Source organism: Hylobates moloch, unplaced genomic scaffold, assembly GCF_009828535.3.
Source record: "Hylobates moloch isolate HMO894 unplaced genomic scaffold, HMol_V3 SCAFFOLD_12, whole genome shotgun sequence".
In the NCBI taxonomy this organism is placed as follows: domain Eukaryota; kingdom Metazoa; phylum Chordata; class Mammalia; order Primates; family Hylobatidae; genus Hylobates; species Hylobates moloch.
Window position 1 is genome coordinate 14,680,213 of NW_026652287.1, and position 26,786 is coordinate 14,706,998.

Genomic DNA, 26,786 nt, shown 5'->3' on the forward strand with positions numbered 1-26,786 from the left:
CCTTGATTTTAGCAGGACAGTTCTACCACAGATCAAGCCCCCAAAATGTAAAGTGGGACACTGAAAATTTTCCTCTGACATCAGAATTCCAGGTTACTTACTCTCCAGTCCTTGCCTCTACTCTGGTCTTTCCCAGGCCCTGAGGGAATCCTAATCCAAACTTCTTTTATTTATTTATTCATTTATTTATTTATCTATTTGTTTTTGAGATGGAGTCTCGCTCTGTCGCCCAGGCTGGAGTGCAGTGGCGCAATCTCAGCTCACTGCAAGCTCCACCTCCTGCATTCACGCCATTCTCCTGCCTGAGCCTCCCGAGTAACTGGGACTACAGGCGCCCGCCACCACGCCCGGCTAATTTTTTGTATTTTTAGTGGAGACGGGGTTTCACCCTGTTAGCCAGGATGGTCTCGATCTCCTGACCTCGTGATCCACCCTCCTCGGCCTCCCAAAGTGCTGGGATTACCGGCGTGAGGCACCGTGCCCAGCCCAATCCAATCTTCTTTTTGAGCAAGAATGATTTGATAAGGCTAAAAGCATATTCTGACAAAACAAACTTTAGCTACTTATTTTTCCCCCTGGCTAGTGTTGGCCACACTACTTTTTTCAATAGCAAGAACATCACCACATCTCTAGCCTGGTAGTTCTTCAGGAACCTTTTTTTTCACCTACCACATAGCACAGTGTCTGTTACATAGTAAGTGCTCAATAAATGTCCTGTGAACTAAATTGAAGATGGCCAAGGACACGACTTCACACCTCAATTCTTGATTATTCACAAGTGACTCCGGTACAAATTTTTAATCCAGATTGTTTCCTTGTCATCTAGCCTGCTTCTGAGCCTCCATCCTACTGCTTAAAATCATTGTGTATAGAGCCATAGCAAATAGATTTTAATATTATCCTAAGCAGCAAAATCTTTTAAATTTGTTAATCAAAAGGTGTATTTTTATTTTACTAAAGTATAAAATTAATTCCCTTTGCCTGTTGCTGCCTTCTATTAGTATAGATCATAAGACTTTAATATATTAAAAGCATTGTTCTTGAATCAGTGTTATTTTAGGTACGCTTATTGAACGCCAGTCATAAGGGTCCCTTTCTAGGGATTATTTAGAGAACATTTTTTTCTTTTTTTTTTTAAATGGGGCAACACTTCATTCTATAAAATAGAATAAGTGCTCCAGAAACTGTTGTTTAAAAAAGTCATTCTACTGGCCAGGCACGGTGGCTCACACCTTTAATCTCAGCACTTTGGGAGGCCAAGACGGGTGGATCAAGAGTTCAGGAGTTCGAGACGAGCCTGGCCAATATGGCGAAAACCTGTCTCTACTAAAAATACAAAAATTAGCTGGGCGTGGTGGTACACGCCTGTAATCTCAGCTATTCCGGAGGCTAAGGCAGGAGAATTGCTTAAACCCGGGGAGGACAGAGGTTGCAGTGAGCCAAGATGGTGCCAGTGCACTTCAGCCTGGGCGACAGAGCAAGACTCCGTCTGGTGGAGGGGGAAAAAAAGCCATCCTACCCTGACTCCTAAAGCTTTATTTGACCCTTCCTATTAGTCAATGTTAGTTCTTTTCCCCTCCCCTCTTTAAAAAAAGAACAGCTTTCACCACCTTTGCGGGATTAAAAAAAAAAAAAAAAGAAATGTCCTTGAGGGAATAGGATATTCTAGTTTAATTTTCACTTGCTTCAGTGGCCTTTCCTATTATTTTTGCTGAATAGAGGCGTGGGTTCTTTGTCTCTTCAACTCACATTTGGCAAAGTAAAAGTAAATTAACATATGAAGGTAATGTTTTTAAACAGAGCAGTCATACAACACTTCTCCTCAGCCTTTTGCTAGTCATCTTTTCTCTCCAACTATCCTTCCAAGTTAAGATATGCTTTTTCATCTTCTCCTCCCCTTCCTCCAGCCCCAGCTTTTGATAGCTACACCTGCTTCGACAATAATTTAATAATTTTGAAATGAACAAAACAAAGAAAAGTGGTGGGTCTGCTGATCCCTTCTCCACAGCGTAGAAAGTGTGGGAGTCTATAGAAAGGTTTCTCATCATCGGATAAAAGCCATTTTTAGATACATCCCCCTGCACCCCACTGTGTAAAGGTGTGCTTATGTGTGTGTCACTATTTTACGACTTCCTTAGAGTACAGAGTGGCAGGTTTTTATGAAATACAAATTTGAATTCTGTTAAATAATCCAAAAGAAAATGTCATTTTCTCAAAATCTCCTCAGACCTATATTCTTGTGTTTGTTTATTCAGCAAACATTTACTGAATGCCTACTAAGTATCAAGCACTATGCCAGGTGCTAGGGAGACTGAGATTTTTCAAACGACATTTACTCTGCCTTCAAAAAGCCCACAGCCTTATGCAGAGGCAGACAAGTAAGTGTGATGAGTACTGTGATAAAAGTAAACCCAAAGCACAACTGAGTCCAGAGGAGTGACTTCTAGGTTAAAGTCAAGTTCATTTAGAAACTATAGGCAAGTAGCCGGGTGCGGTGGCTCACGCCTGTAATTCCAGCACTTTGGGAGGCCAGGGTGGGTGGATTGCTTGAGCCCAGGAGTTCAAGACCAGCCTGGGCAACATAGTGAGACTCCAGCTCTGTAAGGGAAGAAAATATATTTAGAAAAAGAAACTAGGCAAGTGCCTACACTACGAACCTTCATTTCAGAAGTGTAATGGTCAGACACTTAAAGGAAAGACTTCCAAATAAAAGGAAAGCCCCTTGTCTAAGTTATAATAGTAAAGTTTGTGTGCCTCATGCTTCACGTATTTCACTCTTTTATAGAAATTCAATTCTTTTTACCGAAGATTTTGAACAAATATTATGGCAGCTTCCTTTTTAATCTGAAGACATTTATTTTTTATAATGAAACAGTGTCGTGAGCTGGGCGCAGTGGCTCATGCCTGTAATCCTAGCACTTTGAGAGGCCAAGACAGGCAAATTGCCTGAGCTCAGGAGTTTGAGACCAGCCTGGGCAACATGGTGAAACCCCATCCCTACTAAAATACAAAAAAATTAGCCGGGAATGGTGGTACGCACCTGTAGTCCCAGCTACTCAGGAGGCTGAGGCACGAGAATTACTTGAACCCAGGAGGTGGAGAGGTAGCAGTGAGCTGAGATAGTGCCACTACACTCCAGCCTGGGCAACAGAGCGAGACTGTCTCAAAAAAAAGCAAAAACAAAAAAAACCAAAAAAACAACAACGTGGTAAGTTTACCAGGTTAACGTAGGTTTACTTAAAACTGGTATTTCAAGGAGTTATTTTTGTTTGTTCCTGGATGATAATGTTTTAAAAATAAATTATAACCATGCCATATATTTTGCCTTGGCAAAGTAGATTTATTATTCTTAATCTTCTAAAATCATTCTTTGAAGATTTCAGCCTTATCATTTGTAAATAATCTGTATCTAGTGTATAACTGCATAAAAATAGAAATTAACCCTTTCCATTGTTAATCTTAAGATGTGTGCAGTTCAGAAACTCTGGGAGCCAGGTATAGTGGTGTTTTACAAAGGCACTGTTACTTAAAGGGGCAGTATAACCAACAGAAAATATTTCCAGTAAAGTTGATACTTTAATTTCTTTGAGCTTACTTCTCAAGTTATATTCTCCCATTTTTAAATAGCTTCATAAGCTGTCTTTGGAGTTTTGAACCTGTTTTATGCAGTGAATATTTTAAAATTCATTTCCTAATGCACTTGAAACGAATATCCACTGTTAGACGAAAATTTTGTTCCATTTTGTGGTCTCTTGTATAATATTTGAAGACTTTTAGTGATGGTGATCTCTGCTGTGAAAATGATCTGGAAAACTAACAATGATTTTATAAAAGGAAAAAAATGTAGGGGGAAGCAAAGAATTATACTATTAGTATTATTATATTTAAAGTGGGTTAAAATTTTGAACCTGTTATTTGGACTATAAAAATAGCATTATTTTAAAAATATACTTGAGTTATTTAATTACATATGTGTCAGCTAAAATCAGTGTCATTTCAAGTTTTAATTTTTCTGGTGTACTTCAACTTCCTCAATTTAGTAAACTTAGAAAATACATTGTGGCTTTTAATTGGAGAAGCAAAGCCCTAAACCATGTTTCTAAGGAGTTAATTTTTATCAGAGGTAAAACAAACTAATAAAATTGCACATATTTGTACATGAATAAATTTTGTTTTGGTCTGTCCTGTGGAGAATGTGGATTCTAGTGTCATTGGTTATCCTTATAAATCAAGTTATTACAATGCGAAACTGAGCTGTTGCCCACGTATTTGAGGTCTCCCCCTCAATCAATGTACTTGGTAAGTTAGCCAATTAATGTTTACCAAAACTATGAATTGTTAAGGCCTCCTATAAAATCACAGGCCTCCACCTAGCATATCTCTTCCGATTACTGGCATTTAAGAGCTGCTCGCTTTTCTGGCACTGTAATATTCAGTTGAATTTTGTACATAAATTTATTGGCAAAGATGCAGTAATGTAAATGGTAGCAGGTCCCAGTGCCTTCCTCTTTAGAACCTTAAGCCTAGTGCATGAATCCCAATTACACACGTTCTTGCTCTTCCCTGTAAAATAGGAGTTCAAATTTCGCGAGAAATCATGTAGAATAATTTTAACTGACCCTTCAAATGTTTTCTTATAAGTTTTAAAAACTTACAAGTTTTATAAGCCACCAATATGGCACCACTAACTATGGCTGCTAAGTGATTGAAACATAGCCATTATGACTTAGGAACTCAATTTTGCACTTAATTTTGTTTTAATTAATTTTAATTGAATTTAATTTTTAATTAAAATAGTCATATGTGGCTGGTCACTATCTTGTTGGACAGCGTGGCTGCAGAATATACTTGAATTTGATATATATGCCCTCAATGTCAAGTTTATTAACAATCCCTTCATTATTTGAGCTATAATACATAAATTTAAAAAAATTCTCCATGTAGGTGTAATGGTAGATACCTTCCCAATACATCAAAGCATTTTAAATGTATAAAAGGAAAAAGAAAATCAGCCCAATTTAATCTTGGGTCTTGGCTTTTACATAAAAATCTGGATGTAAAATTTAATTTCTCCCAAAATTTTAGACTATAATAAAATTTTGTATTTTCTAAACCTTTTTAATTTTTGTTTCCTGATGAAGAAAAAAGCCATTATAAAAAATTTCAAGTGGTCATGGATAAAATGCAATACTGACTTCTCACAAATGGTTTCTCCTAAAACCCTAGGGAAATAAGGAATTAATTTCTCCTTTTCCACCCTGAACATGTACTATTTTAAAATCCCCCATGGTTGTACATGTTTTTGAGGTACAAATTACTATAGCGTCCTTTTTTCTGAAGGGTTATAGCCACTTAATGACTGGCCACTACTTCATCTTTCTAGAGAGGAACATCATCCTTTGAAAGCATTTTCCCCTTTAAAAGTCATTTCAGTTGCATTTAAGAAACATCCATTACTATCCTTCCAGGGAATGCTATTTTTTCACTGGGCGTTAGAACAAGATTAATTATCTTTGCCTATCAAGAAGCATGGGCTTGATTAAATCAGTCAAGGACATTAAATTCCAGCTTTACTCACTCTGGTGACCATACCGATGCTGAGTTGAAGAAGAATTTGTGAAAGTATCATTTGGTTAAAATTGTACGCCTGTCGCTTTAAATCTAAAAAAAAATCCTTTCAGAAGCTGTAGAGAGAAGGTGCTAGAACTGTGTACGATCATGACTGGAAAGCAGGATCCCTCAGTGACTGCCGAATCTTCCCAGCACAAGATAGAGAGGCAGTTCAGCACAAGCCTACATTGGTTCTAGGCAGAACGATGATCCTACCGAACAGATCTCAAATAAAATTAAATTGAGAAAGCAGATCTTTCAAGGGAATGAGGCGGAGGCTCGCTTTTATGTTAAAAGCCACCAGCATCCTCCTTGCTAGACATGGACATGACATTTTTAAAGGAATTATCTGGTTACAGCGTTTTAAGCAAACTGTTCTAAGGAGTCTGTACATTGCATTATTTTTTCTATTCTTTTTTTCTTTTGCATATATGTAATTCTGGAGGTAAAGAAAAAGCCTGCCAGGGATTCAGAAGGCATCCCACTAGCGATCAGCTGACATTCCTAACTGAAGGCTGCAATGTGTTGCTTATTCATTTTGTACCGTGGGAGCTGCGGGGACTAGCAGAGAGCTAAACTATGCATTTCAAACAGCAGTGCTTGTGCAGAAAGAGGGGTGAGAGAGAGGCAGCCGGCGAGGAAAGAGCACAGCTGGACTTTCTCCTTGTTTTTATCCATTTCTGCAGGATCATGTATTCATAAGGGATGAGGCGGGCCACGGCGATCCCAGGCCTGAGCCGCGGCCTACCCAGTCAGTTCAGAGCCAGGCCCTCCACTACCGGAACAGAGAGCGCTTTGCCACGATCAAATCAGCATCTTTGGTAAGCAAACACCCCTCTACCCACCTTCCCTTCCTTCCCCTCCTCCCCATCTGGCAGCCTCTCGCCCTCCCTGAGCCTCTCTCGGCTTCATGGATGGGAGGAAAGGAGTCAAGAATGTTTTCTCTCTCCTAATAATTTTATTCATTTTATGAAAAAAATCTGTTGGCATAGCAACCTGATTTCAGATATTTTAGCATTGTGTATGGCATGGAAAAAAAAAAACCTTTGTGTGTGTGTGTGTGTGTCTGTGTATGTGTGTGTGTGTTTGTATATGCAAAATATAAGGCCTTTGAGATGAAGTTGCTAGCCTGTCCAATTTTTTAAAAGCTATTTGTCTTTTCATTGAAATAAATAATGCTAAATTTTTTTTAAGGTATTGATCTATATATGTATGCAGGGCACTGTGCTTCTTTTTGTATAGATGCATATGTGTCTATAATGTATACACACACATCAAAAGATAAAATATAATTTTAAAAAATATATGGTTGCTGGATAATGTATATAATTGTAGAAAATAAGATACTTGCTTCCTAGGGACGGATTGCTGGTTCGTTCTGGTTCATTCATTTATTTATTGCAACAATGGTAGTGGCTGCACTTCCCCATTTAACCCCTGAAGAAATTCCTGGCACCAATAAAGCAAGAACGTCTTTGTAGGAGAGGATAGGGCTGATTGTGGAAGAAAAGAGACTGTAGGATTCTTCAGCATTTTTACTATTGCAAATGTGATTGCTGGATGCCCTTGTAGTAGCAAAAGGGGTGTGTGCTGGAAGAGTTAGTTTTCATGCCTCCTCCCCTCGGCCCCCCACGCGTGCGCGTGCGCGCTCACACTCACACACACACACACTCACATCGTTTCATCCTTGGCACTCTAAACTCTCTTTAATCTTTTGCTTCTGAATCTCACTTCTCAGCCAAAAAATTATTGAAACATTCGATGTTTTGCCCAAATCGATGTTAGAGGTCACATGGGCAGGAAGACTTAGTGTACACTGCTTGGCTATTACATTTAGAACCTATGATGACATCATCCGAGGCCGACCCAGAAATGATCATTTTTCTTGTCCTATTTTTTAAACCTGATTTCTACTTTTATTTCTCAAGTCTTTTAAAGGCTTCGATTATCTTTGAAATGTATAATGGATTGTAACCTTTAAAAACCCAAATACAAGGAAAAATGGAAGTTAAAGCACCTACATATTGCTATGCCTGCTGCTGTCTAAAAGCAAGCAATTTAATTTAAACTGCTTATAAATAAGCCCACTTTTAAGTTCCTTTATGTAGAAGTTTCTTATAATCTCTTTGATGAGCAATTTTTCATTTTAAAGGAATGCTACACTATGTAATGGAGATCTTAAAATGTCCACTATGTATTTGCTAATGATTGTTAAGCACCTAAAAATATGCTTTTGAGTCTAGATAAAGGATCATGAGATTACCAAATAATCATTATCTTCATGCCATGATATCTGACAAAAGAAGAAATATGGTGCTTTAGAGAACTATGACTACTTACCATCTACTCTTGTGAGACTTGTACCTTTATCCAGACCCGTTCATGTTAAAATGAGTGGAGAAATGATAACAAGCTCTGAGCATCCGAGCACCATCAGTGGTTTTACATGTGAAGCAGACATTATACCAAGTGGCTTTCCCCCTCTGGGACAGGTTCTTTTTTCTCTCTTGCCACACCCTCATTCCCACATCATATATTCATGACCTCTCCTACCTCCCAGCAAGAGATTACTACAGCCATGCCAGAATAATCTCACACTCGCATCTGTGAACTCACCCAGGGCTACTCTGTGTGTATATCAGCCATCACAGTCTTCTCTGTGGATGATAAAAGCTGCTTCCCTACTATGCCACCTCAGGGCTATGGGCAGTGTCCTCAGGAACCCTCTGAATCCTACAGGCTTCCTAGTGCCCATCCAGAGAACAGCTGCAACCAGTCTCTCTAATGAAGTTTTGATTTGCTAAAAGGCCCCTGCTCCTATATTAAGTTACAAACAGAGTAGCTGATATGCTGTTGCTTTAGCCACAAAACAAGTTGTTTTTTATGGGGTGCCCTCTCTAAACGTAGTGCTTTGGGAGTCATGGTTGGGATTGGTGGAAGTTTACCAGAGTTCAGTGGTATTTGTATCTAGTGGCTTTTAGGGAGGGAAAAAATATGGAAGGGAAAAGGTATGGTGTTATATGGTTCCATGTCCCATTTTGAACAATCTTTAACTATGGGTATGAATTTTTTAATGTATATTACCAAGTACTACAATTCTACCCACTATGTTATTTTAAAGCCTAATGCCAATAGTAGTGTATAAATCAGGACACTGGAATATCATAAAATATTTAATTTTAAAAAATATATTATGAATTCTGTTGTGTTTTATGGACCCCAGCTCAAATGAAAATGACTAAAATGACATAAAAGTAAGAGCAAGATCATGGGAAAGTGAAAGTCCAGTATAATAAAAAATCAAGTCATTGTTGAAACCTTGCCTTCTCATAGTTGGTGGCAATACTATATTTATTTATCATTTATTTTGGTTTTACTCTTTCTTTAACATCTTCTAGTAGAGGTGCTAACAAGTCACAAAGAGGTCCAAAGGTGAACAGGAAAAAGGAATTTAGAAATTAGTTTTTCAATAACTAGATAAATAAATGATGAAATGCATATTGTAAATCTACTTGCAAACTGACAAAGATATTAGTCTTCCTAAAATTTGTTTATGAGCCTACTTCTTCAACATAGCCTAAAAGAGACCTGGCTTTGTGCTTTTCCCCCTTAGTATTACTTTCAACATTGTGCTTTTGAATGAGGTTACTGACAAGTGTATGAAGAAGCCCATGGGCTTTGGGCCTGTATTGCTACATGCCTTTATTATTTTGGCACCTTATAACTGAGATTTTTGTATTATGCACTGCTGCACAGTTGCATTTGTAACAAAGGATAAGGAAGGACTATAAACTTTGATACCAGATGAAATCCTGAGAAAACTTTAGCATTGTAACTTTTTATTACAATTGTATAATTTTTATTATAATTTTCTAAGGGCAGAGATTATTGCCCTTATTTTGAAGAATTAGGAAAAGGAAGGGTATTTCATGGCATCTGTATTTTAACCTTTCTTTTCCTTCTTCTGTAAGGAAGTTCATATTGGGCTCGTGTTATCTGGAAAAAGGAGTTGTTTATATAGTTCTGCAGAATCACTAATCTGACTTCTTGGGCCTTTGAGATGTGCCTTCCTTGAGTTTTTATGGAGAGCCTCATATTTTAATTATATTAGTGATTCATGAGGGTGTTTTCAGCTGTTGCTACATCTGATGTCGTTTCTTCTGAAAACTTTGTAGTGTCCGAGGCTGTTGGCTGTTTACATGATAGAGATATTAATATAAAGAGCACCGTATCTATCAGAGTTCAGCCTTTGGCTTTGTGAAGGAATTCTCACTGCCCCTCTTCCTAATATGTGTTGTAACACAAATTCACCTGTGACTGCATTATACAGGCAAATTTATGTTAGAACACATGTCAGGGAGAAGGGCATGAGAGGGGAATTCCCAAGGAGGCATGTAGGAGAAAAGTATTATTGTTCTATTCATGCAAATATAGATTCTTTTACTTCCCTTTGCCAGATTCGATAGAAAGACTCGTAAAAAAAGAGTCTTCATTTGGAGTTTTTAAAATGCACCCTAATAATTCAGCTAATTGTGCAATTTGATACTTGAATGAATTTGATACATAAGAATAAAAATATGAGAGCCTCAGTAGTAAATGCTACTGTTTCAGCTCTCATGAGCCCAGTCCTGTTTCTAAATGCTTAAAAATGTGTTCTCTTCCTGTACAGTATACCAGAGGATGCTTATCAAAATATTGCATATCTCTTTACTTATTCTTGGCTTCTTAACTCACTAAGGTCATTGCTGATACCATTTCTCACTTATGCTGTCCAATCTACATGCCCAACCCATATGGTCAAAGTCTGTCAATAAATGTGTGTTGAATAAATGAATGAACGAATGAATGAGGTCACCTCCAGCCCTGCTATCACATGCGAATTTGGATTTATAAGTTTGCATTTCAGAATTCTTCATAACGTATTCTTTTATAAATGCAGAATTGCCTGTTATCAGTCATTACTTTTAGCAAAAACTTAAAAACAGTTTTTCCTTAGGTATTCTAAAGAATAGAATGTTAAGTTTCTAATGCCAAAATGTGACTCACTGTATTCTTTTTAAGAACTTGCTATAAATTTCGTTTGTTCTAAGTGCTGAGGTGGCCACTTTTATCATATGCATAATTTTCATTCCTACATATTATTAATCTTGTAAGTTGGCTTTGATCTCTTAAGAGGGTAACATTATCAGCCACCATGCTCTTGTTTTATGTTCAGGAAGTTGCTTATTACCCTTCTAGTGCAGTGTTTTGTAAACGGTAGAGACACTCTGCACTTCAGATGAAGTGGTTTGTTTTAGGGCCGAATTTTGCTGGAATTAAATAAAGTAGCATTGAACAGCTGTAGAAACCTTTAGAAAAAAAGTTTTAGTCTTCCTTTTCGTGGTACATTATTTATTATTTGTTTATTTTTCATATTCTAGATACATGAAATGAGTAATAATTCAGATTCAGAAATTATACATAATTTTATAATCCACAACCTGGATACAGATACAGTTGTTTTTGTTTTTCTTTTTCCTTAAATGTGCCCTTTCTTCTGGATCCACTTCTTCTGATCTGTGTCTCCATCACCAGAAATACTAAGTGGAGGGCAAAGGTACATGCTTCGCAGAGCCTGGCATCAGAAGGAAGGAAACCAGCATACATTGAGCATTTCCTAGGAGTCAGACACCCTGCTAGGCACTTTCACATGAGAAAGTCCTCCGACCCTGAGGAAGATAGTAGCAGTTCCTCTCTCTTTACACATTAAGAAACTGAGAGACTTTAAGAGGTTAAGTAATTTGCCCAAGGTCAGTTATATAGTAAGAGATAGATAAGGTTTTTCTCCACGCAATCCACTGGGTAGAGCAAGGTGGTACTGCCCACTTTTAGTTGATCACATTTTTGAGACTGCCATTGTAAAAACTACAGTCACTACATCTTTATAACTTTCTCCCATTTCAGACTTACTCAATTTGTAAGTTAGACTTACCACTCTCTCTAGCTTTGACTTTTTTGGGTGTTGATTCCCTCTATTACTTTATAACAGAAAATAGTCACTCTTTTTCTGCCTTGGTGATATGAATTTCCTCAGGCAATTCAAGAACCATAGGAATCCAAGGCCTTCTAAAAATTAAAGAGGTAAATTATATGTGAAAGCACTTTTTAAACTATATGCATGAAAAAGTTATGGGCTATTATTTTTTATTTTATTGACCAAAAGGTGTATTCTTAAAACTCATAGTGTACACTTAAGACACACAGGCACACATAACTATAAATATCATATTTTTTGTATATTTCATGTTAGACTTTATAACTGAAATATCTGGTTATACTTTTATTTAAATTCATCTATCCAGCTTGAGCATGGAATTATAAAGCTTAGTATCTCTATATGTACCCAAAAAGACAATTTGAAACTTAGAAAGTTTAGTTGTGACAAATGAAAGGTGATATTAGGAGTTTAAGAAGGTAATTATCCACATTATGGGAAGCATTCAAAAGCAAAATGTCTCTCCTGGAATTCAGTGATGTACAATGATAGCAGATTGAGCTCTGTAAATTTTCTTTGCCACATCCTTGTACCAGGTGTCATCTGGTAGAAGTAGAAAGCCACCCTCTTTACAGAGACCCATCCACCAATTGAAATAGCAAATTTTCTTGACACAACTCATTTCCCTTTTATCTTTAGGCCTCCTGGTTTAGGGAAATGACCATCCTGAGAATATTTTATTGGCTGTAAGCCAATGCTTATGGCAAGTTTTAAATGTGTCATGATAGCTTAGAGTGTGCCATGCCTCAGCTTTGGGAATCTGATTAAAGAAGGAATGCTAAAATAAGAAAAAGGTTCTAGCTAAAACATATCTAAAATTCATTACCCTACCCTGATACTTTACTGCCATGTTTTTCTGAAAAATAGTTGAATTCAGAAAGGACTAAATGGTATCCTTTCTATTGATTAGAATTGTTTCTTCCTTAAAGTTGTACTTCAGAAACATAAGCGTGAAGAAGTAAAATTGATACATATATTTCAGACTACTTCTTTTCCTCCTTTTATCTTGAAATATGTCCATTAAAAAACACATTTTCTGGCCGGGCGCGGTGGCTCACACTTGTAATCCTAGCACTTTGGGAGGCCGAGGCAGGCGGATCACGAGGTCAGGAGATCGAGACCACGGTGAAACCCCGTCTCTACTAAAAATACAAAAAAATTAGCCGGGCGTGGTGGTGGGCGCCTGTAGTCCCAGCTTCTCGGAGAGGCTGAGGCAGGAGAATGGCGTGAACCTGGGAGGCGGAGCTTGCAGTGAGCCGAGATTGTGCCACTGCACTCCAGCCTGGGCAACAGAGCGAGACTCTGTCTCAAAAAAAAGAAAAAAAAAATTCTGATAATAAAATAGATCATTTATTTTCTTTAGAGGGTTAGGTGCCTTTTGGGTGATGCTATCCTTTTTTGGTCTTAAAATATCCTCTGCTCTTATTCTTAATACTTTAAAGAGTATTATCCTTCAGAAAAGAGAAATGAATATGAAACCCAGTGTTAGTTTCCAGCTGGAAAGGTTTCAAAGTTTGGCTAATGTTTAATGGTGTACTTTGATAATACTATCTAGTTACAGAACAGCACTCTCTTGTTAGTAAGGACTCAATTTAGTATGCAGGGCCACCTTCTAAAAAGAGCAGAGAAACAAACTCTTCTTTGTATAAAATGTATTTTAACCCATAAACTGAAAATAGTACAGAAAATTAATAGCAGCATGAAAATTTCCTGTAAAACTTGGTTGGGTGTTAGGCTGGGGAGATGGGCCTTACAGTAGATAGGAGTGACCAAATCACTTAGTGAAGAACAAGACTAAAGTTACAATCCTGGAATTAAGATTTTTTTCTAAAATAGGAAAAATAGGGAGGAAGTGATCAGGAAAATAAAGAGAGAAGATAAATTGAAGGAAGGACTAGAAAATCACAAAAAATTTAATAGAGAGGAGCAAGAGGTGCTGAAATGTACATTTACAAGCTTTAATTTGTTGGATGTTCACTTGAAAATGAGTTAAGGAAAAGTTATTCAGAAAGTAGCCTTCCAAAAATCATAGCAATGCTTTATCCTCTTTAGGAGAGTGAGTGAGTGTATTATAATTTGGTAACATTTCTTTTGTAGAGAAGGGGATGGGGGAGACATGATTTAAGAGATCTCTTGATCTTATACTCACCTCTTCATATTAGGAATAGGAAATAAATCATGTTCAGACTAGTTTAAAAGGTCTATGACTGTTAGAGACATGATCCTTAAAAAATAAATTATAGATAGATCGATAGATAGATAGATAGATAGATAGATAGATAGATAGATAGATAGATAGATAGATAGACAGAGATATACACACACACACACACATACAAAACAAACCAGTGTAGTAGTTCTCAACTAGAGGAATTTTGTTCCCAAGGGAACATTTGGCAATATCTGGAGATACTTTTCATTGTCATGTTGTGGGAGGTGCTACTGGCATCTAGTGGATAGAGGCCAGGGATGCTGCTAAACATCCTGCAATGCACAGGATGGCCCCCACCACAGATAATTATCCGGCTCATTTTCAGTAGTGTTGGTGAGAAATCTTGGTATAGTAGAAATAACATGGCTCTGGAATTATACAGAGAAGGGCCTGATTCCCAATCCAGTCCTTATTAGCTGTGTTACTGTGAACATGTAATATGTGTGATGGTATATCAAAAATATGTAAACATATTTTGACTGAATAAATAATTTCTTTTTTTTTTTTTTTTTTTTTTGAGACAAGAGTCTCTGTCGCCCAGGCTGGAGTGCAGTGGAATGATCTTAGCTCACTGCAGCCTCCGCCTCTTGGGTTCCAGCAATTCTCCTGCCTCAACCTCCCGAGTAACTGGGATTATAGGTGCCTACCACCATGCCTGGCTAATTTTTGTATTTTTAGTAGAGACGGGGTTTTACCATGTTGGCCAGGCTGGTCTCCGACTCCTGACCTCAAGTGATCTGCCCACCTCAGCCTCCCAAAGTACTGGAATTACAGGCGTAAGCCACCGTGCGTGGCCTGAATAAAGAGTTTTTTTCAAGACTCAATTTCTTCAACTATAAAACTGAGATGTTATCACCTACCTCATGAATGAAATGAATGAATGAATGAGATGGTTTTGAGGACTAGGGATAAAATACATAGAGTGTCTGTCTAGCACAGTGCCCCCTACGGGTGAGCGTTCACTAAACAGTAGGTAAATTGATGGTGAAGGTGATGGATAAAATTATGCCACAGGGCCCTTCTACTTTGCCTGAAAGCTTGTCTCCCATGAACCTGGTTACCTGAGTTCTGTTTCCTAATCCAATTCAGGTTACACGACAGATCCATGAGCATGAGCAGGAGAACGAGTTGCGGGAACAGATGTCAGGTTATAAGCGGATGCGGCGCCAGCACCAGAAGCAGCTGATCGCCCTGGAGAACAAGCTGAAGGCTGAGATGGACGAGCACCGCCTCAAGCTACAGAAGGAGGTGGAGACGCATGCCAACAACTCGTCCATCGAGCTGGAGAAGCTGGCCAAGAAGCAAGTGGCTATCATAGAAAAGGAGGTCAGTATGTGCACACACACCTTTATGCCACAACCAAGCCCAGCCTGTTGGGGTCAGTGGCAGGATGTTAGCAAGAGGCAGGAGTGGGGGATGGAGGAAAACTGTTGTTTCGGGGGTGGCAAAATTGGGTTTCTAGATTTTATGCTGCTATGTAAAATTGTCGTTCAGAGCTAAAATAGCAACTGAAAATATATGTTACATTCTTGTCCATTCAAATATATTCTGAAGCCAGATGTGGTGGCTCACACCTGTAATCCCAGCACTTTGGGAGGCCAAGGCAGGCAGATCACCTGAGGTGAGGAGTTTGAGACCAGCCTGGCCAACATGGTGAAACTCCATCTCTACTAAAAATACAAAAATTAGCCGGGCATAGTGGCTCATGCCTGTAATCCCAGCTACTTGGGAGGCCAAGGCAGGAGAATCACTTGAACCTGGAAGGCAGAGGTTGCACTGAGCCAAGATCGTGCCATTGCACTCCAGCCTGGGCAACAGAGCAAGTCTCTTCTCAAAAAAAAAATATATATATATATATATATATATATATTCTGAGTGTCAGTCCCTTGATGGTGGCCTGGGTACAAGTAAAGAGAAATGAGATGCTGCCATCTTCTGAGAATGTGCACAACAAAAGTCTGTTACTGTATCTGCCATACCCACAGTCCTCTTCAAAAGAAAACTGCTCTACAAATAGTCTCTTATAGTAGTGATAATCCCTGCCTACAGCTGATGGGCCCCTGAGCAAAGGGAGCAAATAATGAGTCCGGCAATTATTTGGGTTTTCTAGGGAACATCTCTTGTCCCCATCCACATTCTAAACTAATTCTAAAAGCAGACAAGGCCAGGTGTGGTGGCTTACACCTATAATCCCAGCACTTTGGGAGGCCAAGGTGGGTGGATCTCTTGAGCCCAGGAGTTCAAGACCAGCCTGGACAATGTGGCAAAACCCCATCTCTACAAAAAATACAAAAATTAGCTGGGTGTGGTGGCACGTGCCTGTAGTCCCAGCTAATTGGGAGGCTGAAAATTAGCTGGGTGTGGTGGCACGTGCCTGTAGTCCCAGCTAATTGGGAGGCTGAGGCAGGAGGATTGTTTGAGCCCAGAAGGCAGAGGTTGCAGTGAGCCGAGATTGTGCCACTGCACTCTAGCCTGGCTGACAGAGCGAGACCCTGTCTCAAAAAAAAAAAAAAAAAGGCCAGACGCAGTGGCTCACGCCTGTACTCCCAGCACTTTGGGAGGCCGAGGCAGGTGGATCGCCTGAGGTCAGGAATTCGAGACCAGCTGGCCAACATGGAGAAACCCCGTCTCTACTAAAAATACAAAAATTAGCTGGGCGTGGTGGCAAGTGCCTGTAATCCCAGCTACTCAGAAGGCTGAGGCAAGAGAATCGCTTGAACCTGGGAGGCTGAGGTTGCAGTGAGCTGAGATTGAGCCATTGCACTCCAGCCTGGGTGACAAGAGTGAGACTTCATCTCAAAAAAAAAAAAAAAAAACAGCCGGGCATGGTAGCTCATGCCTGTAATCCCAGCACTTTGGGAGGCTGAGGTGGGTGGATCACTTGAGGTCAAGAGTTTGAGATCAGCCTGGCCAACATGGTGAAATCCTATCTCTGCTAAAAATACAAAAAATTAGCTGGGCGTGGTGGCAGGTGCCTATAATCCCAGCTACTCAGGAGGCTGAGACAAGAGAATCACTTGAACCCGGGAGGCAGAGATTGCAGTGAGCCCAGGTCGCGCCATTGCATTCCAGCCTGGGCAACAAGAACGAGACTCCGTCTGAAAAAAAAAAAAAAAAAAAAAAAAAAAAACAGAAGGGTAAGGCAGATAGTCATAATATCATCCTTTATTATTATTATTATTATGCTTTAAGTTCTAGGGTACGTGTCCACAACGTGCAGGTTTGTTATATATGTTGACATGTGCCATGTTGGTGTGCTGCACCCATTAACTCGTCATTTACATTAGGTATATCTCCTAATGCTATCCCTTCCCCCTCCCCATAATATCATCTTTATTACTGATACATGTTAGGTTCAAGAGGTGATTTATCTCTACAGGAAAACAAAATTAAGCAGACTTGCCTGCTCAGGCAGTGCTAAAACCGAGTCACCTTTCCTGCCACCCCCATGAGACTTCCATAGTGTTGAAAAATGTGGTGGACATGTACTCCCTGGGCATACAGTGACTGGGGACACAGTTCCAGGGTGTTTCCATAATTGAGCTTGCTGTCTCTCTTGGTCTCTCTGTCTCTCTTGGTCTCTCTGTCTCTCTCTGTCTCCACATGGAAGGAACAATCAGGTTGTAGAAGAAAGATTTCCCCCAACAGCCATCAATCTGTGAGGCAGTCTGGCATGAAAACCTCTGCCCAGACAAGGATGATGTTGATTAAATAAATCAGTCAGATTCTTTCTTGGGATTTGACTTGGTAAATATGTTGTGAGAATTGTTCATAATGGAAGAATTGTCCATAATGGAAGTTGCAGGTAAAAAAGATACATTAAAAGAGCCATGAGCCATGAAGTATAATTCCTTCTCTATCTCCCAAGTCGCTCGTCTTACGTATATCCTTCACCCAGTGGTTACCAGAAACAGATTTGGTCACTTTCAGAAGCCAGTATTTATTGGATGACCTTTTATATAGTATGTGTTTTATTCATTTAGGACCCCCAAAAATGTCATGATGTGTGACTGTTGTGGATTGCAGCAGGTGCCTAAGAAAATAAAATGGCTCGGCCGGGCACGGTGGCTCACGCTTGTAATCCCAGCACTTTGGGAGGCCGAGGCGGGCGGATAATGAGGTCAGGAGATCGAGACCACGGTGAAACCCCGTCTCTACCAAAAATACAAAAAATTAGCCGGGCGTGGTGGCGGGCGCCTGTAGTCCCAGCTACTCGGAGAGGCTGAGGCAGGAGAATGGCGTGAACCCTGGAGGCGGAGCTTGCAGTGAGCCGAGATCGCGCCACTGCACTCCAGCCTGGGTGACAGAGCAAGACTCTGTCTCAAAAAAATAAATAAATAAATAAATAAATAAATAAATAAATATAAATAAATAAAATGGCTCACGCCTGTAATCCCAGTACTTTGGGAGGCCAAGGCAGGTGGATCATTTGAGTTCAAGAATTCGAGACCAGCCTGGCCAATATGGTGAAACCCCGTCTCTACTGAAAATACAAAAATTAGGTGGATATGGTGGCTTGTGCCTGTAATCCCAGCTACTGGGGAGGCTGAGGCATGAGAATCACTTGAATGCAGGAGGTGGAGGTTGCAGTGAGAGCCGAGATCATGCCACCGCACTCCAGTCTGTGTGGCAAAGGGAGACTGTCTCAGAAAAAAAAAAAAAAACAAAATGCCATTAGCTTTCCAATTACACTTGAGTTGATACCACTGGAAAATCTGATAGTTGGAATAATTAATCAGTTAGAGTTTGATTCTTGGAATAAAACTGGCCAGGCATGGTTATTTATACATTTTTACAACTTAACCTTTGGACTATCAACAATATGATTTAACAACCTTTATTATAATCCTTACTTCTGACCGGGCATGGTAGCTCATGCCTGTAGTCTCAGCACTTTGGGAAGCTGAGGAGAGAGGATAGCTTGAGGCCAAGCATTTGAGATGACCCTAGGCAACATAGTGGGACCCAGTCTCTATGATCATTTTTTAAAAATACTTAGCCAGGACTGGTGCTGCACACCTATGGTCCCAGCAGCTCAGGAGGCTGAGGCAGGAGGATCACTGGATCCCGGGATTTTTAGGCTGCAGTGAGCTATGCTCGAGCCACTGCACTCCAGCCTGAGCAACAGAGCGAGACCCCATCTCAAAAAAAATTTTTTTCTTAGGTCTCCTTTCACCCCATGAATGTTTTTGTGTTCAGTAAAGCATGTTTATGGTTCACCTTCATATTTTTCCCATAATTCAGAATGTATTTTTCTTTTTCTATTTTTTTTTTTCTTTTTTTGAGACGGAGTTCTGTGATCTCAGCTCACCGCAATCTCTGCCTCTTAGGTTCAAGCGATTCTCCTGCCTCAGCCTCCAGAGTAGCTGGGATTACAGGCATACACGACCACACCCGGCTAATTTTGTACTTTTAGTCGAGACTAGGTTTCACCATGTTGGTCAAGCTGGTCTCAAACTCCCGACCTCAGGTGATCTGCCTGCCTCGACCTCCCAAAGTGCTGGGATTACAGGTGTGAGCCACTGCACCCAGCCCAGAATGTATTTATCAATGGTGAAAATTTCTGGGTTTTTTTTTTTTATTTAAGGTACAAGAAAATCAGAAAAACAATTATTTTTTATTATTTGTTCAAAAATGTCACATTATTAGCACTATGGACTCTCTTACTGCACTGGAGAATATAGACCACTGAATTCTGTGTAAAGAACAGATTCATCCTACATTGTATTTGTTATTTTATCAGGCAAAGGTAGCTGCAGCAGATGAGAAGAAGTTCCAGCAACAGATCTTGGCCCAGCAGAAGAAAGATTTGACAACTTTCTTAGAAAGTCAGAAGAAGCAGTATAAGATTTGTAAGGAAAAAATAAAAGAGGTAAGGATACCAATGTTTGTTCTCACCAAGTTGCCATTAGAATGGTTGGATCTTAACATTCACTCGTCTTGCATTGTGATCAATATTCTAGTCCAGTGAGTCTCAAACTTTACATTAGAATAACCTAAAATGCTGGCTGGGCACAGTGACTCACCCCTGTAATCCCAGCACTTTGGGAGGCCAAGGCAGGCAGATCACCTGAGGTCAGGAGTTGAAGACCAGCCTGGCCAACATGGTGAAACCTCGTCTCTACTAAAAATACAAAAATTAGCTGGGCGTGGTGGCACATGCTTGTAATCCCAGCTACTCAGGAGGCTGAGGCAGGAGAATCACCTGAACCCAAGAGGCAGAGGTTGCGGTGAGCTGAGATCGCACCACTGCACTCCAGTCTGGGTGACAAGAGCAAAACTCTGTCTCAAAAAAAAAAAAAAAAAAAAAATTACCTAAAATGCTATTAAAACAGATTGCTAACCCACCCCCAGATTTTCAGATTTTAAAAATCTATCCCTAGATTTTCTGGGGTAGAGTTTGAAAATGTGTGTTTCTAACAAGCTCCCAGATGACACTGCTGCTGCTGCTTCAGGGACCACATTTCAAGAACCATTGATATAACTCTAAACCATTCTTGTCTTCTTCCTATGTATTTTCCACACATCAGTCAAAGTGATCTTTTCAAACCATAAATCTGGTCATTTTACTGCATAGTTTTGAAATCCATTGTCCTCCCATTGCTTTTAGGACAAGTCAAAATCCTAGAAGTCCCTACACAGTCTCCTCCTAGCCTACTTGTTTAGTGACATCTCACACTAATGCTGCCGCTACCCTCAACCCACTCTTCGCTGCACCAGCCACCATGGTCACCTTTCAGTTCCTCAAATTTATCAAGCTCCACCCTTCCCCAAGGTCTTTCCACATACCTTTTCTTCCGCCAAGATGTTCTCCCTACCCCCAAGCCCTCCCTGACCACAATTCTGCTCGGTTAATTCCTACTTCTCCTTGTATGACGCGGGATTGGTTATTAGGATCTTAACTTTAATATCACTTCCCTAAGGAAGCCTTTTCTAACTGCCTCAACTAAGACAGATGTCTCTGGTTTCCTAACACTAGAGCCTTTAATTATACATTTGTTTAATGATTTGAGCTACTTACTCTACTAACTGGTAAGCATCATAAGAGCACAGACCATGTTTTTGTTTGCTCACAACTGTATCCCTGTGCCCTGTACACGTGAATATTTGGTAAATGAATGATTGATTCTGGAATATTTGGTTGAAGACCACTCATGGACTTAGGAGTTCTTCCCAAAGAACTGCACTTTGATCTGAAAGCTCAAATTTCTTCAGTTCTCCTTTTACCAGTACTTACAGGTGAATTGTCTGCAGCTCCATGGACTTTTCTTCTCATAAACCTTAGTATTTCTTTTTTGTAGACTTACTAAGTGTATTAAGGTTTAATAAAATTCAATATGGGGCATTGTTTTAGTATCTATAAAATCATGTGTTTGAGCTCATATTCTTTATTTTTTTTTCTTTTGAGACAGAGTTTCGCTCTTGTTGCCCAAGCTGGAGTGCAATGTCGTAGTCTCGGCTCACTGCAACCTCCACCTCCCGGGTTCAAGCAACTCTCCTGCTTCAGCCTCTCGAGTAGCTGGGATTACAGGCGTGCACCACCATGCCCAGCTAATTTTTTGTATTTTTAGTAGAAACAGGGTTTCACCGTGTTAGCCAGGCTGGTCTTGAACTCCTGACCTCAGGTAATCCTTCACCTCAGCCTCCCAAAGTGCTGAGATTACAGGCGTGAGCCACCACGCCTGGCCTGAGCTCATATTCTGATTTGTAGGTTAGCAATAAAGGACTTAGCAAGATTCTCCTCCAGTTCTTTTTTAGTTAGGAAGTGAAACCAAGGGGGTTGGGGTGGGCCTAGGGATTTTTTGCCCTGCCCAGGTAAGCCACTGGTAATTGTTAGACCTAACAGAAAATTGTATTTGATTTACACTGGCTGAATGGGTAGAATCTCTGACACCAAAAGGTCTAGAAAACCCGGGTGTAGAGAGGATAGCCCAACTCAGAAGGTTCACATTCTTTCCATTTTCTCTGAGTTACTGGCTTGAGCTTAATTTTTATGTCATAATATGATGTTGCTGGATCAGAGATAGCCTAAGAAATTTTGAGGTTTTTCTCCACTCTAAATACCTTCCTTGGCTGGGCACGGTGGCTTATGCCTGTAATCCCAGCACTTTGGGAGGCCAAGGTGGGTGGATCAACTGAGGTCAAGAGTTCAAGACCAGCCTGGCCAACATAGTGAAATCCCGTCTCTACTAAAAATACAAAATTAGCTGAGCTTGGTGGCGGGCACCTGTAATCCCAGCTACTCAGGAGGCTGAGGCAGGACAAATTGCTTGAATACGGGAGGCAGAGGTTGCAGTAAGCCGAGATCACACCACTGCACTCCAGCCTGGATGACAGAGTGAGACTCCGTCTCAAAAAAAAATCATAAAATAAAATAAATAGATACCTTCCTTATTTCTAACTCCACGCATCCACTGGAGGCCATACTTTATGACTATGGCCACCATTTTGAGTTTTTGTAACATTGAGATATTTGGAGATTTCATGAACTCTACCTTCTAGATTTTCCCACAGAACAGCCTTTAAGAGTCCCCACTCAGTCCTCAAGCATACGTCAATTTTTGGCTCACCATACTCAGACTTATGAGTGCAAAAGGCCACAGGCCTAAACTTCTGTCTTTGAACATGCTCATGAAAAAAAAAAAGCTAGAAGCCAATTTGAGATAACCCCACTAGACCATTCTATGCAAAAGCTAATATTTCTTTTTCTGAAGTAAAGCTTAGTTCAGACTATTTAAAATGGCATACATATTTAAATATTGATATACTTACAGATATTGTCCTTGGAATGACAAAAAAATTTTTCATTATCCCCACTTTTGATAGATAACAGGAGTATGGCTAATACAGAATGATAGATGGTCCAGAAATAATTTATTCTTGATTTTGGAGTAAATTTTTGTGATTATATTTGAATCGGGGTCTGCAGTCTAGTGGTTAATGGCAAACCAAGTAGTGACATCTCGGCATGAAGAGATGAATGACCTAGGCTTCCTCTTGTGATCCCTGCTTACTCGAGCTTACTCTGAAAACAACACTTTCTCTTGTTGATTCTAAGATTTCACTTACAGCTTCACTGGAACAGGATAGTTGAAAGTTGATTTACAGAGACTTCTTGGCTAAGAGATAAAATAGTCTATGATATCTGCATCACAAAACATTAAGTAAAATAGGTGTTAGCAATTAAAGGAGATTTTAGCTGAGTGAGTAGCTAACCAAATGAAGAAAGAAGAGTATACTGTACTTTCTTAACAAGTAGTCTTCTTCTTTGCACCATAGTTTAACATCTTAACTGTCCTGATTCACTGCTTTGTTTCCTTTGCTCAGATGTTCTGGAAAAATGGTGAATTTTGTCCTTTTGAAAATATAGATGGTTTGTTTACTCTGTCATCCCAAGTGAAGAATGTTTTTTCCTAAAATTCAAACTAGTGACATTTGCTAGTCACCTCTTCTCTTTGGAATCTGTCTACTTCTCTCAGTCTTGTCACTACTTCCTTTGTCCAAGCTACTACCATCTCTCTTGCCTGGACCTTTCCAGTAGCCTCCCAGCTATCTTCATATGTTCTTGCCTCCTTCATTCTGTTCTCCCTATGGTAGCCAGAGTAATCATTTTGAAATGCATCTCATTATGACACTCTCACAATCATGAAATCCATTTCTCCTGTACTAAAGATCAGTGTCCTTATATCGGCCTGTAAAGCCTCAATGGTCCCTCCTACCTGGCCAGACTTATCTCATATTACATTACACCAGCCCCTCTGACGTTTCAGCCCTTGATGGCACCATGTTTCCTCCCCAACCCCTAGGGTTTTGCACATGCTGTTTTCTCTACTGAGAGTATTCTTCCCTTTCCTTTTCCACTGGTTAACTCCGACTAATTTTTCTTAGTTATTACCAAGATTAAATATTTTCTGTTAAATTCTTATAGGAACAAGTACGTCCTCTTCAAAGCAGTGATCACAGTAATTTTTAGTTCATTTCTGCGGTTCTTTAATTTTTGATTCTATAATAAAGACACATGGTGGCAGATATCATGGCCTTTTATTCACCTTTGTGTCCTGTATCTTGCACACTGACTGTCACATGATAGGAGCTTATTAAGTTTGTGTTGAGTGAATGAGTGAACAAATAATTTCTGTTAGTGAGAAGCCAAAGATATGGAAACTCACAAGTGTCCCTCTCACTTAATACTCAATTAATGGGCAAATAAAAGAAAATTGGGGGAAGGATGTGCAACACCAAGCTTTTCTGTGCTTACATTTGCATTGGCTTTCCAAATAACTTAATCTTCAGTTGCAATAAGCTGTTACAGTCCCTTTCATTTAGTGAGACCAGCTTGGTTTTTGTCTCTTCTTTTTAGGAAATGAATGAGGACCATAGCACACCCAAGAAAGAGAAGCAAGAGCGGATCTCCAAACATAAAGAGAACTTGCAGCACACGCAGGCTGAAGAGGAAGCCCACCTTCTCACTCAACAGAGACTGTACTACGACAAAAATTGTCGTTTCTTCAAGCGGAAAATAATGATCAAGCGGCACGAGGTGGAGCAGCAGAACATTCGGGAGGTATTTATTACGCTCATAACTATTGTCATTGACATGGGAGACAGTAAGCTATGTGAGACTTGTGACTACGTCTGCCTGGTCCATTCCTATATCCCTAGCCTTTATAGCCTTTTAGCACAGTGGCTAACACAGAGTGCGTATACAAAAAAGGTCAGGAAATGAACTTACTATTGATAAAAGGAAGCCCACTCACAGAACAAGGAATCAACTCCATCTAAATACATGTAATAGAATTTTATTGAACTCCTGTTATAAGCCATATCACACAATGAAGAATCAAAAGAAGTAGAATCGAGAATTTTTGTTTTCAGCCTACTTGTCAAGGACTTGTATTTTTGTGACTCCGCATAAAACATTTAAGTAACATTATGATGCTCTATAACTAAGTGCATTTATTCCATCATCCAGCACTCTCAGAGTGAGTGCTAGACACCAGGGATACCAAGAAGCTGTACTCCCTGCCTTCAAATGGCTATGAGTCTAAGAGCAGAAAAAAACATGTAACAGACTAATTACAATACAATATGTTAGGTGACATATTAGACATAGAAATAAAGTACCATTGGCATACAATCATGTGAGGGCTTAGATGACTCTGCTATTGATGAAGAGATGAGTGTGGCCAGAGTTCTGTGTATATAGAGTGGCGGGCAGAACAATATTAGTTGGAAGCAGAATGTAGAGACCCTTGTTTAAGGCAAGGCATTTGACTTTTAGCCTGAAGGCAGTGGCCATGAGAGATTTTTAAGCAGGGTAATGACACGATGAGGCATTTCTTTATTTTGAAGAATTAGTGCATCAGCCAGGCATGGTGGTTCATGCCTGTAATCCCAGCACTTTGGGAGGCCAAGGCAGAAGGATCACTTGAGGTCAGGAGTTTGAGACCAACCTGGCCAACATGGTGAAACCCCATCTCTACTAAAAATACAAAAATTAGCTGGGCATGGTGGCACATGCCTATAATCCCAGCTACTCAGGAGGCTGAGGCAGGAGAATCACTTGAGCCTAGGAGGCAGAGGTTACAGTGAGCCAGGATCGTGCCACTGCACTCCAGCCTGGGTGATAGAGTGAGACTTATCTCAAAAAAAAAAAAAAGAAAAGAAAAAAAAAGAATTAGTGCTTCAGTATGAGACAGAGGTGGAAGTCATGAAAAGCAAAGTGCAGTGAGGTCAGCCAGGATGCTCTTTCTCCAGTTCTAGCCTGGAAGAGCCTGTGGGGATAGAGTCAATTAGATCTGAGTGACATTTCTTACTCAGAACTGATGGTTAATCCTGACCAAATAGATATGGGAATTTCAGAAGAGGAAGTCAAAAGTGACTTCCAAGTTTCTAATTTGGGAGGTTGGATGGATATGCTGGCATTCACTGAGATGAGGAATACGGAATACTGTGTTCAACAGAAAATCATTGTGACCTGGCATAAGCAGAGAAAACTTTATACATGATCTAGCACAGTGGTAACAATATCAAAGTCTGAGAAAAGCCCAGTGTTAGCCTACATGAGGGAAACAAGCACCTTCCGGCACAGTTAATACAAAAGTGAATTGATAGAACCTTGTTAGAGAGCTGCATTGAAATGAGAAGGAAAAAGGGTGAAGCAAACTAAAATGTATTGAACACATGTAGGCCAGGCTCGGGCTGTTTATGCATGCTGTCTTATTGGAAGAGGGAGAGCTGCGAGCTGCTGAACATATTTTTTTGGAGACGGAGTCTCGCTCTGTTGCCCAGGCTGGAGTACAGTGGCGCAATCTCAGCTCACTGCAACCTCCGCCTCCCAGGTTCAAGCGATCCTCCCACTTCAGCCCCCCAGGTATCTGGGATTACAGGCACACACCACCACACCCAGTTAATTTTTATATTTTTAGTAGACGTGGGGGATTTACCATGTTGTCCAGGTTGGTCTCAAACTCCTGAGCTCAAGTGACCTGCCTGCCTCAGCCTCCCAAAGTGTGGGGATTATAGGCATGAGCCACCACATCCAGCCTGCTGAACGTTTTTGAGAAGGGCAGTGATATGGCTAAAATTGTACTTTAAAGAGATTAGCCCGGGTTGACAGTAATACACAGAATGATTTGAACATAGATTCTCCATGGGGGTGATAACCCCCCATTGGGTGAAAGTGGGTTCTTGTTGAGGTGGGGTGACTTAGATATTATTACAGCTTCAAAGGACCACAGTGCATAAACAGATACATAGTCTATCTGTGGTATTAATATTTCAGTGATGGGGATAATTAAGGGAGAAAAAGCCTAAAAAGGCTCCTTATAGCGGCAATGATGAAAAAAAAAAAAACTGCTTGAGAAACACAGGATTAGAGAGAAGAGACTAGAAGCAGGAAATAGGGTACGGACAAGGCTGGTGGTAGTG

At 40.1% G+C, this 26,786-nt stretch overlaps 1 protein-coding gene across 8 annotated transcripts in view; it reads left to right on the forward strand.

Annotated features, from left to right (window-relative positions):
- The window catches only part of TAOK3 (TAO kinase 3), a 225,608-nt gene that overhangs the window by 177,891 nt on the left and 20,931 nt on the right, over positions 1–26,786 (forward strand). For all 8 annotated transcript variants that reach the window (XM_032168554.2, XM_032168551.2, XM_058425064.1 and 5 more), the window contains 4 exons: positions 6,297–6,431; positions 14,946–15,182; positions 19,600–19,728; positions 24,217–24,420. In XM_032168554.2, the coding sequence (XP_032024445.1) occupies positions 6,297–6,431; positions 14,946–15,182; positions 19,600–19,728; positions 24,217–24,420 (705 nt within the window). The remainder of the gene's footprint in view (positions 1–6,296; positions 6,432–14,945; positions 15,183–19,599; positions 19,729–24,216; positions 24,421–26,786) is intronic.